The 13393-nt window shown below is 43.4% G+C and overlaps 1 protein-coding gene across 1 annotated transcript; it reads right to left on the bottom strand.

Annotated features, from left to right (window-relative positions):
- Window positions 1-488: 488 nt before the first annotated feature.
- On the bottom strand, window positions 489-11027 carry LOC105936776 (C2 calcium-dependent domain-containing protein 4C). Its single transcript, XM_012877752.3, has 2 exons — window positions 10494-11027; window positions 489-6822 (listed from the first exon to the last, which is right to left on the bottom strand). The coding sequence occupies exon 2, from the start codon at window positions 6761-6763 to the stop codon at window positions 5504-5506; it is 1260 nt and encodes a 419-aa protein (XP_012733206.1). The 5' UTR covers window positions 6764-6822; window positions 10494-11027; the 3' UTR covers window positions 489-5503.
- Window positions 11028-13393: the final 2366 nt, after the last annotated feature.

Raw genomic sequence — 13393 nt, 5'->3', positions numbered from 1 at the left:
CACCGAGAGAACAGCTGTCAGTGGTCGTAGCGTCACAGTGTGAAAGTAATTAACCGCACAGATCAGAAACACAAGCGTAACATCTACAAAACTGGTCCACACATTTAAAGAAAAATGAAGAATTAAGAGTCAAGTATAGGATTGGCACTTTTTCAGCTTCATCTGTCAGCGCAAAAGCTCTCGAGACAAGAAAGAAAAAAAAAACACCACCGTATTTACAGTTTCATTTAAAACAAACCTCGACAGGCCAAAACGAAGCAAAGTCATTGTCAGCACAACACGCACGTACACACATACTTCAATTTAAACTAATAAAGCCTCTGTACCCTTTGTCTGATTCAGGGAAAGTTAATGCTGATATATCAGGTTTTATTTCTGAAACAGATAAATGACCAATTTCATTACTCTGAATCTCTTTGGTGCTCAAAATGAACAAGTTCAAATCAAACACCAAGCTAAATAAAAAAAAAATGGAGCCAAATTACTGAAGAGCTGTGGACTCCGCCGTCTGAGGAAACTGAGTGGAAAAGCCACGTTTCTTATTCCGTGTCTTCAGGTTTGACGACTTATTTGAACGCCACACCTCCTGGTTACTCTCTCACTGACTCGTGACTAAACCCCTACGTGTCGACTGAGCGCTGTCTGTTTGTTACTACTGGTGCAGAACAGTGCAAGCATAAAAGGACACAGTGCTGTTTTTGTTTCAAAACTCCTTGTAGAAATGTAAAACTGCAAACTTTTACTTCCTTGGCTTTTGCTCTGGCTGAAGTTCAGGCGAGACTTTGGAGCTATATTTGAAGAAATTTGGTGTAATGGTTAAAAAAGTGGGCAAAAGGTAATCCCAACAGTGCTTTGCTTTCCCCAAAAAGCTGAATTGGCGCTTGATTTTATAACTCGATCGTATCTAAAACAAAAGTGAAGGCTTTCAGTGCTGGTCATGTCAGCTCTTCACCATTTCAAATCTACAGTCCTGGTCAACGTACTCAAAAAAAACCTTAGACAAAATGAATGATATCCACCAGCTAACTCTGTGATGATTTCATATCAGTACTTATTTATTGGCCCAAACGGGATTGGGGCCATTATCAAACAAAATAGGTGCCACAATAAAACCTTCAAAAGGTAATATGCCATTAAATAGCCTATGCATCAAAGCGTTGACTTTCTATGATTATTTATCACCATAACTCATCAAAATATCTAAAGAGAAATAAACTGATGCACCATGGGTAAGGACTTGGTTACGAATTGGAAGTAGGCTGGAAGGAAGATGAGCCTGCAGGGGTCCAGAACGGGGATGTGAACCAGAAAACAGGCGCAGTGGCCCAGTGAGCTACATCAGAACAATATTCATCGTCCTAAACAGTTCAGGGAAAGACAGCAGTGGACATTTTAAAGTGGGCTTCTCGGGACGTCGCTCCTCCAACATCAGTCGGATAAAAGTGAAGAAACAAGATAACCTCAAAGTGGAGTCTGGAATCATCAGCTAAATAAACCCATTATTAGAGAAAAAAATATCTGGAAAAACACAGTCGTTGTAAAGATCAGGAATAAAACCCAAGATTTGTGACAAAATAATGATTTGGGTTTTTGTTTGATGTAATCACGAGGAAAACTAATGAAGCCTTGTCTTCATGTTTAAAGCCTCACACATCCAGAGCTGGGTTTGGGGTGGCGACATGAACTCTGCGTCCTGTCCAGCGTGTTTGTCACAGCTCCAGGTGTTTTGAGCTTTTTTAGGTATCGCTCTGACTGCGGCGGTGTGGGGTTGTAGCCATCTTCTGCCTTTTGACGATCCAAACACATCAGGCATACTTGAACGGCATGCTCCCTTGTCTTTCCCGTTTTGAAGACGATGTAAAAGAAATAGGCCTCGGTTCCAAGTCATATTTATACTCCTTGAAGTCAGGAAGTTAAGAAATTAAAAGTAAATTCTGAGACTCTGATTAACTTAAACTAGAAGAGTCTGCATTAAAGAATATCTTCAGTTATGTTAATGTATTACATATTTTATAGAGGATTTTATGGAGGTTTTAATTAAAAACTATTTCTTAACATTTTACTTCTCCTATAGAGTCAAAATGGAGTCACAATAGACTCAAATGAAAGGTTAAACTATCCTACATATTTCAGTTTGAGGTTGTGCAATAAAAGTTTTGCCTTCATGAGGCTTTTTACACATCTTTACCAGGATTGGTGTGGAAGGCACAGCATTGCCTATAAGCTATTAAATGAAAACCAAACTCAAGCTTAATGTTTCTTTTAAAGTTTCCTCCGGGTACAAAGGGTCATTAGCGACGGTTTGTCACACAAACACGGCCGACTCACGCAGATACACTCGGACTCTCCATTCTTATAGACTAATATCTATTAAGTGTTTAGCTACATAAGAGAAAACTGACAGGGCACTACTGTGAAGCTTTAAAAGTAGGACACCATCAAACAATCAGCAACACACACCTATCATGTGTCACGTGCATCGCTATAAGGATCACTCTTGGTGACCGAAGCGAAGTCTGACCTGAACATTCACAGAAGCACAATCGAACGTCACTAAAGTGGAGCGCGGCTACAACTCAGAAAGTTCAGCCATGCTAGAAGAAATCTCGTTCGGTTACAATGAGAGCGTGGCTCTAAAGTACGGCAAGGCTTCCAGAAGCTCAAAACAAAAGTGTGCAGCAGAGATTATAACATTTCACCAAATCTGCACCATCATAAACAGTCAACGGCGTCACTGTACACTAATTAATATAGATCACATCAATAGGGGAGCTACGAGTGGGCAGCAGACACCATGTAGTGGGGGGGGAAAAGCCTTTAACAGCAGCTTTGGGGAGCGTGCGAGAAGCATCAGTGGGTCGTTTTCTGTCTCTCCTCTCCAAAAGCACTCAGAGCTGCGCTTAGCTGCAATTCCTTCAGACGCAAAGCAGCAAGGGAGAGAGGGCTACTGTTGACGTTTGAGCACCTAATGATGTTTCCTGTGCTGCTTTTGCATTGTCCGTCGTCTTCTTTCTCTGCTTCATCCCGCCTCCCTCGCCCCAAAAATGGCTCCGTTAAAGCTGAGACTCGAGTTTTCCCCTCGTCGCTGCATAAGTAGTCATCATATCAAACGTAACAAACGTAAACAGTGGGCTGTCCAAATACAGTACAAATCCAACGTACGGCAAGTATCGCTTCAAAAGGCATTTTACGAGAAAAAAAGGGAAAATACTCCACTTTGCACATAGAAAGGGAACGACTCTGGACACAATCGTGCGGATCAAACGCACCAAAACCGCCTCTCTCGCTCTCCCACATGCACACAGAGTAAGGCTTTAGGGTTTCAGAAAACTTTGAGCATGTCATGCAGTCACCAGTGACATGTTGGACAGCATGCAGCTGGTACGCACGGTGACACCGATGCTCTGGATAACTAACACGTTTACATGCACACCGCTAATACAGAGGCACTACGGCTAAAGACGGGTTGCATACGTCGACGGCTGGTTATTTTCATTTTTACATTTTTTTTTTACATGTTTTCATGAGTTTGATAAACTTGTCTTTTGTCCTCTTTGCCAACAACATCGCTCAAAGCATTGAGCATTGAAAGTTGTACTCGACGAGTGCTGATTTAAAAAGGCTTGATTAAAGTGGAAAAAAATGTCAGCACATGAGTTTTTAAGGTGACGTGAGAGCCCTATAAAGAATCAGGAGCCGCTGTTTCAGCGAGGACCTGTTGCTTGGCTGCAGAGGATTTAATCAGGTTGCCCAGACTGGGCAGCCGGAGAATCAGAACAGCTCACACTTTAGCTTAAACAAGTTTCATCAACCAAATAAATCGTTTTATTTATTACTGCAAACACTTCTGCCCCCATCATATAAAATCACCAACGACCCGACATTTTCTGTTGTTTCTCCTCTGAGCTATTTTGAACCCTGCAACATTAATCTGAACTAAAGTGATTGATATGAGGCACAGTTCACATGAACTGCCTGGTTTGGATTCAGGTAAAAATATGAAATTTGAATCAAAAACAGAGAAGTGCAGTAACAGGATGCTACATAAATAGTTGTATTGATAGAACATGATTTAAACTGTTTTTTTCCTTAACCTTACTTGAATCTGGTCTTTGAAAGCAACATTTTGTGCTGTGCTGCAGTTCAGAAAGACATGTAGTCTTTCTGAACTGCAACCATGCATTTGTTTCTGCAGCAGATATTTGCAGCTGTGTAAAGTTTTTAATATTCAGCGTGGTAGATTATTGCAGTCTTTTGCTTAATCAATCATATTATAATTCTATTTATGATGTGCATGTAAATGCGGCCACTCTTTTCTCGCTCCTTGTCCCCCCCACCACCCCCCTGCAGATCAAAGGATCATTTGCACATCAGGATCTAGAGCCACTTCAAAGAACGCACCCATTCACAAAAGCGTCCCTTTGTCGGCAGATGGTGGAGGCCATGGAAAAAAATCCTGCGCTGCCGCAGATTTCTGTCACATTTCAATAATAAAAACCACGGGGAGCAGGTTGGAGGTGGAGGACAGAAGACAGGCTGACGCACAGGTGCCATCCAACCTTTGAACCAGAAGGGCCCGGCTCCTCGTGATAACGGCCGGGAGACGTGCTCAGAATGGAGAGCTTTTATCTGTCACATGCATCTGCTGCTGCTGATGGGGTCCAGTTTGGTTTAAGGAGAAATTAATAATCAGGAGAAGAAGCTCTGCAGACCTGAACCTCCATAAATCCTTCATTCATCTACGTCGAGAGGGTCGTTTTCTGAAACGTGGTAAAACCTTTCCTCACATATTCTCACCTCCTTAAAGTCATCGAGTGATTGAGGAAGCAGTGCCAACACCAAAGTTTTACCCAGAATCCTTTTGTTTTAAAGAGATCTTCGGGATTTTTGAGTTGAGGTTCTGTTGAAAGGTTATAAGCAGGTAATATTTTACCGGCAGTAAATAACTCTTGGTGTGTCCGTTCATAAATCCAGATCACTTGGTGCCAGAGGCTGAGGCTGACAGCTTGTCCAACAGGAGCCAAACATGTTTGAGGTCAGACGCAGCAGAGAGAGGCGGAGATGAGAGAACTGGTTCAGGACATAAAACTACACCTGGACCTCAACATCAACCGAGCCTTAATACGGCAGAAATGACCAACATGTGTTCTGTTCTGTTCTCTTCTTGTGCTTTTTACAGAAATATCTGCTGGGGCTCTCCCTTCATTTCCCACGTAAATTCAAACAATCACGGACATCTCTGTAAACGTTTGGGTAAAAACACGTTTTCATGAACTGCCGCGGAGACCGGAGCTGATTTGAGACAGCAGAGCTCCACTTTGGTCTCGGCCCTTTTCAGAGGAGCATTTGGCTTCAGCCTCCACGACCGACTAATCTGAATTTAAACTAAATTAAGACGCGGAGAGTGTTATCTATAGCAGGTCAGATGATTACTGCTTGTAAACCTTTATCAGAACCTCTCTTTAAAAATCCCCGAAGCCTTTAAGCTCCCCGTCTTGTGGCTTTAGAGTCCCGAGAGCAACTTGACTAGTGGCACCTCCCGTTCTCCCAGCAGCGTGTCTCTCTTCAGGCTGGTGCCCTTGTTCACCACCTTGAACTTCACGGAAAGGGTTTTCACCTGAACGGCGCTAATGGCGTCGAAGAAGAAGTCCTCGTTGAAGACGGGGTTGCGGCTGTTCTTGATGATGTTGCTCCTCTGCTTCTGCAGCTTGCCCGGGTTCAGGTACACGGACACGCAGCAGTGGATGCTCTTGATGTCGACGTGCTTGTCGTACAGGCTCTCGGCCGCCAGGACGCGGATGAGCAGGCGCGACGTGCTGGAGTCGTGGTGGGCGCTGATCCGCAGCGTGCCTCCCTTGTGCAGGTTGATGGTGTGCTCCCGCTGGAGGCCGTGGTCCGCGGCTCCGGCGGCGCCGTGGAGCGACGGGACGCGGAGCCGGCGCTGGACGTTGGGACTGGGCTCGGCCGAGCTGCACTCGTCCGTGGACAGGGAGCTGTGGCGGGCCAGCGTCCGCTTGGCTTTCACCACCTTGGCCTGCGTCTCGTGCGTGAAGATCTTGAGAAGGGAGGCGGAGCGGGACAGCAGCGGAGAGCTGAAGGGGGAGGACTCCGCCGAGGAGCAGGTGTCGCTCTCTCCGCCGCTGAAGTAGCGGTAAGGGTTCATGTGGGAGGTGTTGCAGTCGGCGGGGGTCAGGCGGTTCCCCGTCTCGCTGCCCTTGCCTGGAGCCTTCCTCTGGGCGTTCGGGGAAGTGATGGGACTGGTCAGCTCGCAGTGGAACAGGGACTCTTTGCGACGGGTGTGGGGGCTCTCCTTCAGGGTGGCAAAGCCGTAAGACGTCTGAGTCTTAGGGACGTACGGCAGGGACATCGCCGTCTGCGACTGGGGGTCCGCGTTGGTGTCCCCGGCCACCACGTCGTCAGCGCTCTCTATCTGGATGATGTGGCGGTTCGCCGCTCTCAGCAGGTTCTTTGTATCTCCTGCGATCTTGGACACCAGGCGAGGGCTCCTTGGACTGCTGATCTTCCGGTTGCTGCTGATGGTTTGCTCTGAAGTGGACGGCTGCAGACCCTCCTTGGGCTTGATGCTGAGCGCCTCGGGCTCCGCGGGGCAGCTGACTAGCTTTGGAGGGATGAAAAAGTCTGGGATCTTGTCTGGAGTCAGCACATTGCTGTAAGCTGGAGCCACAGCCTTCCTGTCACCGTTATCTCCATGTCTCAGCACACTGGTCTCCACCGAGCCACGGATCTTATCCAGAACCCACATTTTCCCACCAGACAGTGGGAGAAGGGAGGGGGGGGGGGGCAGGTTTCACTCAGGAGCCTCTGTAATTAACAACACATCGAATGGGAAGAAGAGTAAACAATCACTCCAACAGGGAGAGAGGGGATAACAAACACCTGAATGCTGAAGAGCTAAACACTAAACTAGCAAGTGGTGCATTGTCAAAACGAAATCATTGAAAATGTTTTTTAACACTTGAAAAAAGTTCATTCATATAAAATGTAGATTCATAAAAAGACACGGTGCTTATTTATTTTCAAAGATATTTGGTTACTGGTGATGGAAAACCAAGATTGAATTTCTCAGAAAATTGGAATATTAGATACGACCAATAAAAGTAGATTTTTAACCAGAAACTGCTGCATTATGGCCACGTTAGGGCCTGTGCAATAAGGGCCAAGTGTGACGGGAAACTGCTAGCCTCGTGAGACCATCCTGATCTCGCGAGCTTTCAAGGTTTCACTCGCAGATCAGTCTGGCTACTCTCCGTTAAAGAAAATTTGGAGCCGTTCACCAAACGAACGTCCAATCAGCGTTGGCTTTGAGGCGGGTTGAGGTGTGACGCAACGAGAAGCGCGACAGTTCAGTCTAAAGAACATGGCGGCTTCAGCTGATGAAACTAGCGTTAGCGTGGCTATCGAGCAAGTTTTATCGGAATTACAGAGTATTTCTTTGCTGAGCTAACGAGCCTTTACCTGCAGCAGCAAGAGTAGCTTGGCTTGTGGTTGTGTTTTCGTCATCGCTCTGTTACGAGCAACGACGAATCTGATTGGTTTATTTGGCCCGTCTATCACCAACATAGGCCAATCAGCTAACCAGTATTTTCACCCCTTCGCAAAATTACTTCAACGGAAGGTTTCCAGATGGATATGCGGAGCAAATCTATCTGGCGGAGTCAGGTAAGGAAACTGGGCAGGCAGGACTCAAATGACAAAGTAGACAGTTTCCAAAATTTAGAGGTTTATTGACAGTCCAAAGGTCAGCACACGGAGAGTCAGTCGAGAGGGCAGAGGTATCCAAAAAACACTGGGCTGAGGCAGAGACCAAGCATAAAATGGGTCCAAAAGTCACTAGAAGCTAGAAAGCTTGGTGGAGAAACGCTTGCTGGGAGAAACAAAGGCATACTAGCATGAAAGGAAAGGAACAGACTGATTAAATACACACAGGAGGAGGTGACTGAGAGCAAGTGTGCCCCATCAGGCGGGCTGTGGAAGTGCAGGCAGCAGAGGTGGAGCAAAACAAAGCTGCCGCGTTGATTTGACGATTGTCCTGCAGTCAATGACCTGCTCCAAAAGGAGGGTAAAACACAAAAGACCGTTGCTAAAGAAGCAATGATCTGACCGCCACAGCCAAGCACATCAATGGAAAGTTAAATGTCAGACAAAAGTTTGGTACAGAGGAGAAGAATTAGTAGAAACACTAATTAAGCAACAATGCAGACAAGATGAAGGTCTCCATTAAAGCAACCCGGGCTTTTTGAACTCTTGTCTTCGTGCCACATTGCATTGTTGCAATGTTGAGTAATTCAGGCAAATGAAGCCCTGATTAATTATTTAGTCAGGGTATGTGAAAAAATAAACTTTTCAGTAGGCAGATATTTCTGTATTGAAGCTCTTTTTTATTGGTCTTATGCAATATTCAAATTTTCATATGTGGGATTTTATCAGCTGGAAGCGATAATCATCAAAATGAACAATAAATTCTTTGAATAATAAATTTATACAGTCATGTGAAAAAATAGGACGCCCTTCAAAAGTCTCTGATTTTCTAACATATTTGGCCAAATTAACATATCAGTCATAAAACAATGCTGATGAGTCAAGTAATAAAATCAAACATTTAAAACTGAAGAACAGGACTAAAAAATACGTGGTTATAAATCAGGATATTCTGGTCTATTCCCTGTTAAAACGGCTAAAGGCGAATCACGTCAGGTTCACATGATGAGAAACTCATTACTCCTCACTGCTGAAAGAGGTTTAACCTGCCTGAACCTCAGACATTTAGTTTGATGGGCTCCTGACTGTTAAAATGAGAGAGAACGCCGTGGTGAAATCAAAAGACCTGCTTGATGCCTCCAATACAAGGATTGTAGCAGCTAAAAAGGTCTGGTGAAATATTTAATGGGGTCTCTGAAGACTTCAGAATAAGCCATGCTACTGTGTGGAAACACCCTAAATCAGGAGGACGTTCAAAACAACTGCTAACAGGTACGGCTTCGGCCATCCAAACAAGTTTGCCCTGAAAGCAGACCGCAAGATGTTATAAGAAGAAAATTTCATCATGAGACCAAAAGCAGGCTCTTGGTACTGTTGGTATGAATGTGCATAATTATATAATCAGAAAGTGACTTTCATGGCAAGTGTGCAAGGAGGAGCATTTGCTCCATAAGGAAAACACAAAGGTCAGACTGATGACCCGGCACCATGGCAATGACCCAAAACATACCAGCAAATCCACGGAGGACTGGAGAGGAACTGAGGAAAGGAAAGTCCAGGGTGGAGTCAAAGCCCAGATCCTGATCTCACTGAGATGTAGTGGGCTGTAGGTGTGAGGACCCCATCAAACATCTCCCAGCTCAGAGTGAAGAGTGGAGAAAACTTTCCTCAGACCGATGTCAGAGGCTGGTAGAGACTGGTAGAGACTGGTAGATGCAGGTAGGTGCAGGTAGGTGCAGGTAGATGCAGGTAGATGCAGGTAGGTGGCGCTACAAGACGCATCTGGCTGGAGTTACTTCAGCTAAATGAGCCCCAAGACTAGCCATTAGTGGGGTAGGGTGTCCTAGCTTAATCCTGAGCTCAAACGTATAATTTTGTTTACATGATTTGTTTGGAATATACAAAAAGGTTGTTGTTGTTTTTTTATTCAAGTGCAATTAAGTAGTCTGGCTTTCTTTTAAATATTTTTGTTAAAATATTTTGACAAAATCTGAACATTTTCAGGTTGACCTATTATTTTCCATATGACTGTATAATATTTAAGCACCAAACTTTTTCAAGATATTCTAGTTTGTTCAAAATCACTTGGATACCTGTATGAGAATAAATAAGCAGTACTGCACATTTGCTGAAATAACTTGGGGCTGCAATGGGAAATAAATCACTTATGAAGTAAAATGCACTTCGTGTTTATTGTTTATTGATTCCATTTGTGCACATCACATTTACAACAGGCATCACACGAAACCCTGAACATGAGAAACTATTTTAACCCATTTATAATTTAACTGTCTCAATAAAATGACCGGTTTAATCATTCTAAAAGAGCAGATATGCTGCAGTGACTTCTGGAATAAATTATATTAACCACAGAAGAGTCGGCATCTACTCCGAAGTTATCTTTATTTTAAGTTATTTCACTTCAGTTAAGCTATAGCTCATTTGTTTCCTTCATATCAGGAAAAAAATCGTCTTTTCTAGCTCATTCCGACTATTCAATGTTTAGAACAACATAACAGCAATAAATGCACTTTAATTTCTGAAAAACTAGGTTGAACAAATTGACTTCTTACTACCTGGAATTGTTGAATAAACTACTCGGTGTTGTTTTATCACATTTGAACGATTTTAAATGGGGGGAGAAAAAGTTACACAAAATAAGCGGCTCAACAGGTGCGTAAATGCTTCCTCGGTCTTTGCGCCTCCGCTGCTTCCCAACCCTAAAATCAGTCTCAGCCGGAGTTTAGCCTGATGTTTCGTGTGAATGTACTCACAGGCTGACCGGAGAGCGCGGCGTCCTCTTCCCTGCATGCAGTCCTGGCTGCGGGTTGCAGCTGCTTTCTCTGGAGACGCGGCCGTGCTGTGCGCTCCGCGGCGCGGCTGCTCTGCGCCCCTCGCTCTCTGTCTCCGCTCCGGAGCTCCTGTCGGCCGTTTTTATGGACGGCAGAGAAGCGGAGACTGACCAATAAGATCCACCTGTGGCTCTCCGCGGTCTCCCAGTAGAACCAGTTACAAGCGCATTAGTTGCGTCTGAAGTGTGCACTAATGCAGCCAAAAACTCGACTTTATTTCATTGTGACTCCTGTTTTGTTTGATTTCTGTTTTTTTTCCCCTAACAATGATTCCATTTGGTTTCTCTTGCGTCTTTTTTGAGTTTATTAATGTTTGTCGGAGCAAGCCGAGGGGATACGAGCATCTCCAAATCTAAAAATAAAACTCCGCAAGCTGCAGAGGGTTTCAGCTTTTGTGCGTCAACAAATTGGGTTAAGGACAGGTGGGTGTTTGGCCAGATATAAACACACACGCCGCGCAGCAAAAAAAAAAATCACTGTTCGCGTGTTTTGTCTGTTTCTTTGTCTCTCAATCTTTGGCTTTAAACCAGCTGATCGGTTTCCCAGGTAACTTTGCTATGGCAACACACCTACATTTGTCTAAAACAGGACGGGCCCCATGACTTCACTGATCTGCACGACAAAAAGCACTTTATTTGTCCAGATTGTCTGGTTTGGAGCTCAAGTGTCGTGGATCATGCGGACTGAGAGTGGCGCAGCCGCCCCTGCTTCATCACAGACCACTGACTCCACAGCGTTTGCTCTGAAAGACAATTTAGCTGCCTTAAACTTTATGGAAGTGGAAGATCAACAAGTAGGTTTTCAGCATGCTAAAAAAAGTTTTCTATTTATCCGATATGAAAGTGCCAAGTTTATGACAGCCATCTATAGCTACTCAAACCTCCCAATAACAACGAGTAACTCATCTTTTCGTTAACTTTATTTAATTTGGATTTTATATGATAGACAAGCACAATAGCGCATGGCTGTCAGCTGAAACAAACATCACTTCACCATTTACAGACAGGTCTGTCTACTGCCACAATTGTCTCATATGATGCTGGAATTCATGGATAAGTATAAACTGATTAGGGAAAGTCTGTTGTATTTTTAGATATAAAAAGGGGGAATTGATACAATAAATCATGATTTATTAACAAATAAACTGGAAAGATATGGAATTAGAGGGACTGTGTTAAATTGAGTCAAACTTTACTTGGGAAACAGAAAACAGTCCAGATGGGAAATGTTGTTGCTGAATGTTTGAACATTGCTTAATGACGTAACCATAACAATGAGCAAACAAAAATTATGGTTTGATGAGAATAGGCTGTTCTGAAATCTGACCAAAACAAAAATTCCCTAGTCTCACCTCATTTGAGCTACTGTGCAGAGTTATGGGGCAATAATTACATAAATGCACTACAGTCGCTAATAATATTGCAAAAACGAGCAATAAGACCAATCAGTAAGGTCAGTTATTTGGATCACACAAACGCACTATTCATAAAACGTAAATTATTTAAAGTTGCTGACACGGAGGAGTTTCAAACAGCTATTTTATTTAGAGCTAAAATCATTTGTTACAGAAAAATGTACAAGCTTTCTTTTTCTAAAAAAGGAAGTACTTTATAACTTAAGGGACAAATGTGAATATAAAACCCTTAAATTCAGAACCACAAGTAGGAGCTTTTGTGTATCAGTATGGTTTAAGCGTGATCATGTAATGTCCAATCACAAAACAGTGTAAAATGGTATTTAAGAAAATGGTCCTCACTCCAAACTAACATGGGAAATAATTACTCAGTTGTTACTGCTAATATCGCTGTCATTGTAAGTACTCTATGAAGCATCAGTTATAACTACCGGTTAAATTACTTATTACTAATGTAAATCGACATACACATAATTAAAAAGTACTGATGCTTGTTTATAATGGCATGCTAGTGGGAAGGTCTTGTACTATTCATAGATATAGAAACTAGTTGTTAGGACAAAATGTTATAACCTAAATAACACCGCTAGGAATTGATTGGATGATGTTATTACTGGAAAAGGGGTTATACCTCTGCCCACTCATTTGAACGTGTACAATTTCCTATACTGTAACACTGTCCTTCTTTTGCTTGTGTTTTGTTTTTTCTTTACACATATTTTTTCTTTTACTACACTTGGTTCAATAAACTCAAACTTAATTCAACTCAACACTAACCAGCTTTTGTCTCAGTTGAAGGAAAGTGTCTTCACAGCATGATGCTGCCACCACCATAGTGTCATCAAGTGTATGATGTGTTCGGGTGAAATCTGGTACTTGATTACCATCACATATTTTTGTTTAGATGTAGCCCAAAGTGTTCAATTTTGGTCTCATCTGACCTTAGCGGGCTTCGCTACGTTCACCTTTCCCCCCTACGTGGCTTGTAGCAAACGCCAAACAAGAATGCTATCAGTTTTTGGGTTTTTTTTTCTGTTTTTTTGGATCCAACAGTGACTTTCTTCTTGCCACATATCCATGAACACCTGAATTTCCCTATTGAGCTGTGGACCCTGCACCTCCTCCAGTGTTACCGTGGGTTTGTTCACCAGTTAATGCTCTTCTTACCCAGCCTGTCAATATAGGTGAACAGACATGGTTTACAGTTTCGCAATACCCTTTCCTTTTCTCGGTTAATTGAAGTGTGCTCTTTATTCAAAGCTTGAGATTTTTGTTTTATAACCTAACTCTGCGTTAATCTTCTCCACAACCGTGTCCCCAACCTGTCTACTGTGCCCCTTGGTCTTTGTGGGGCTGTTAGTTCATGAGTGTCCCATTAGGAAGCTGTCACAGAACCGCTGGATTTATA

Source organism: Fundulus heteroclitus, chromosome 9 (genome assembly GCF_011125445.2).
Source record: "Fundulus heteroclitus isolate FHET01 chromosome 9, MU-UCD_Fhet_4.1, whole genome shotgun sequence".
NCBI classification, from domain to species: Eukaryota; Metazoa; Chordata; class Actinopteri; order Cyprinodontiformes; family Fundulidae; genus Fundulus; species Fundulus heteroclitus.
Note: the sequence above shows the minus strand (reverse complement) of the source record. Positions and strands in the feature narration are given on the sequence as shown.

Bases quoted from the DNA above. Each gene is read 5' to 3' on its own strand.
- LOC105936776 (XM_012877752.3), bottom strand. From the start codon at position 6,763: ATGTGGGTTCTGGATAAGATCCGTGGCTCGGTGGAGACCAGTGTGCTG.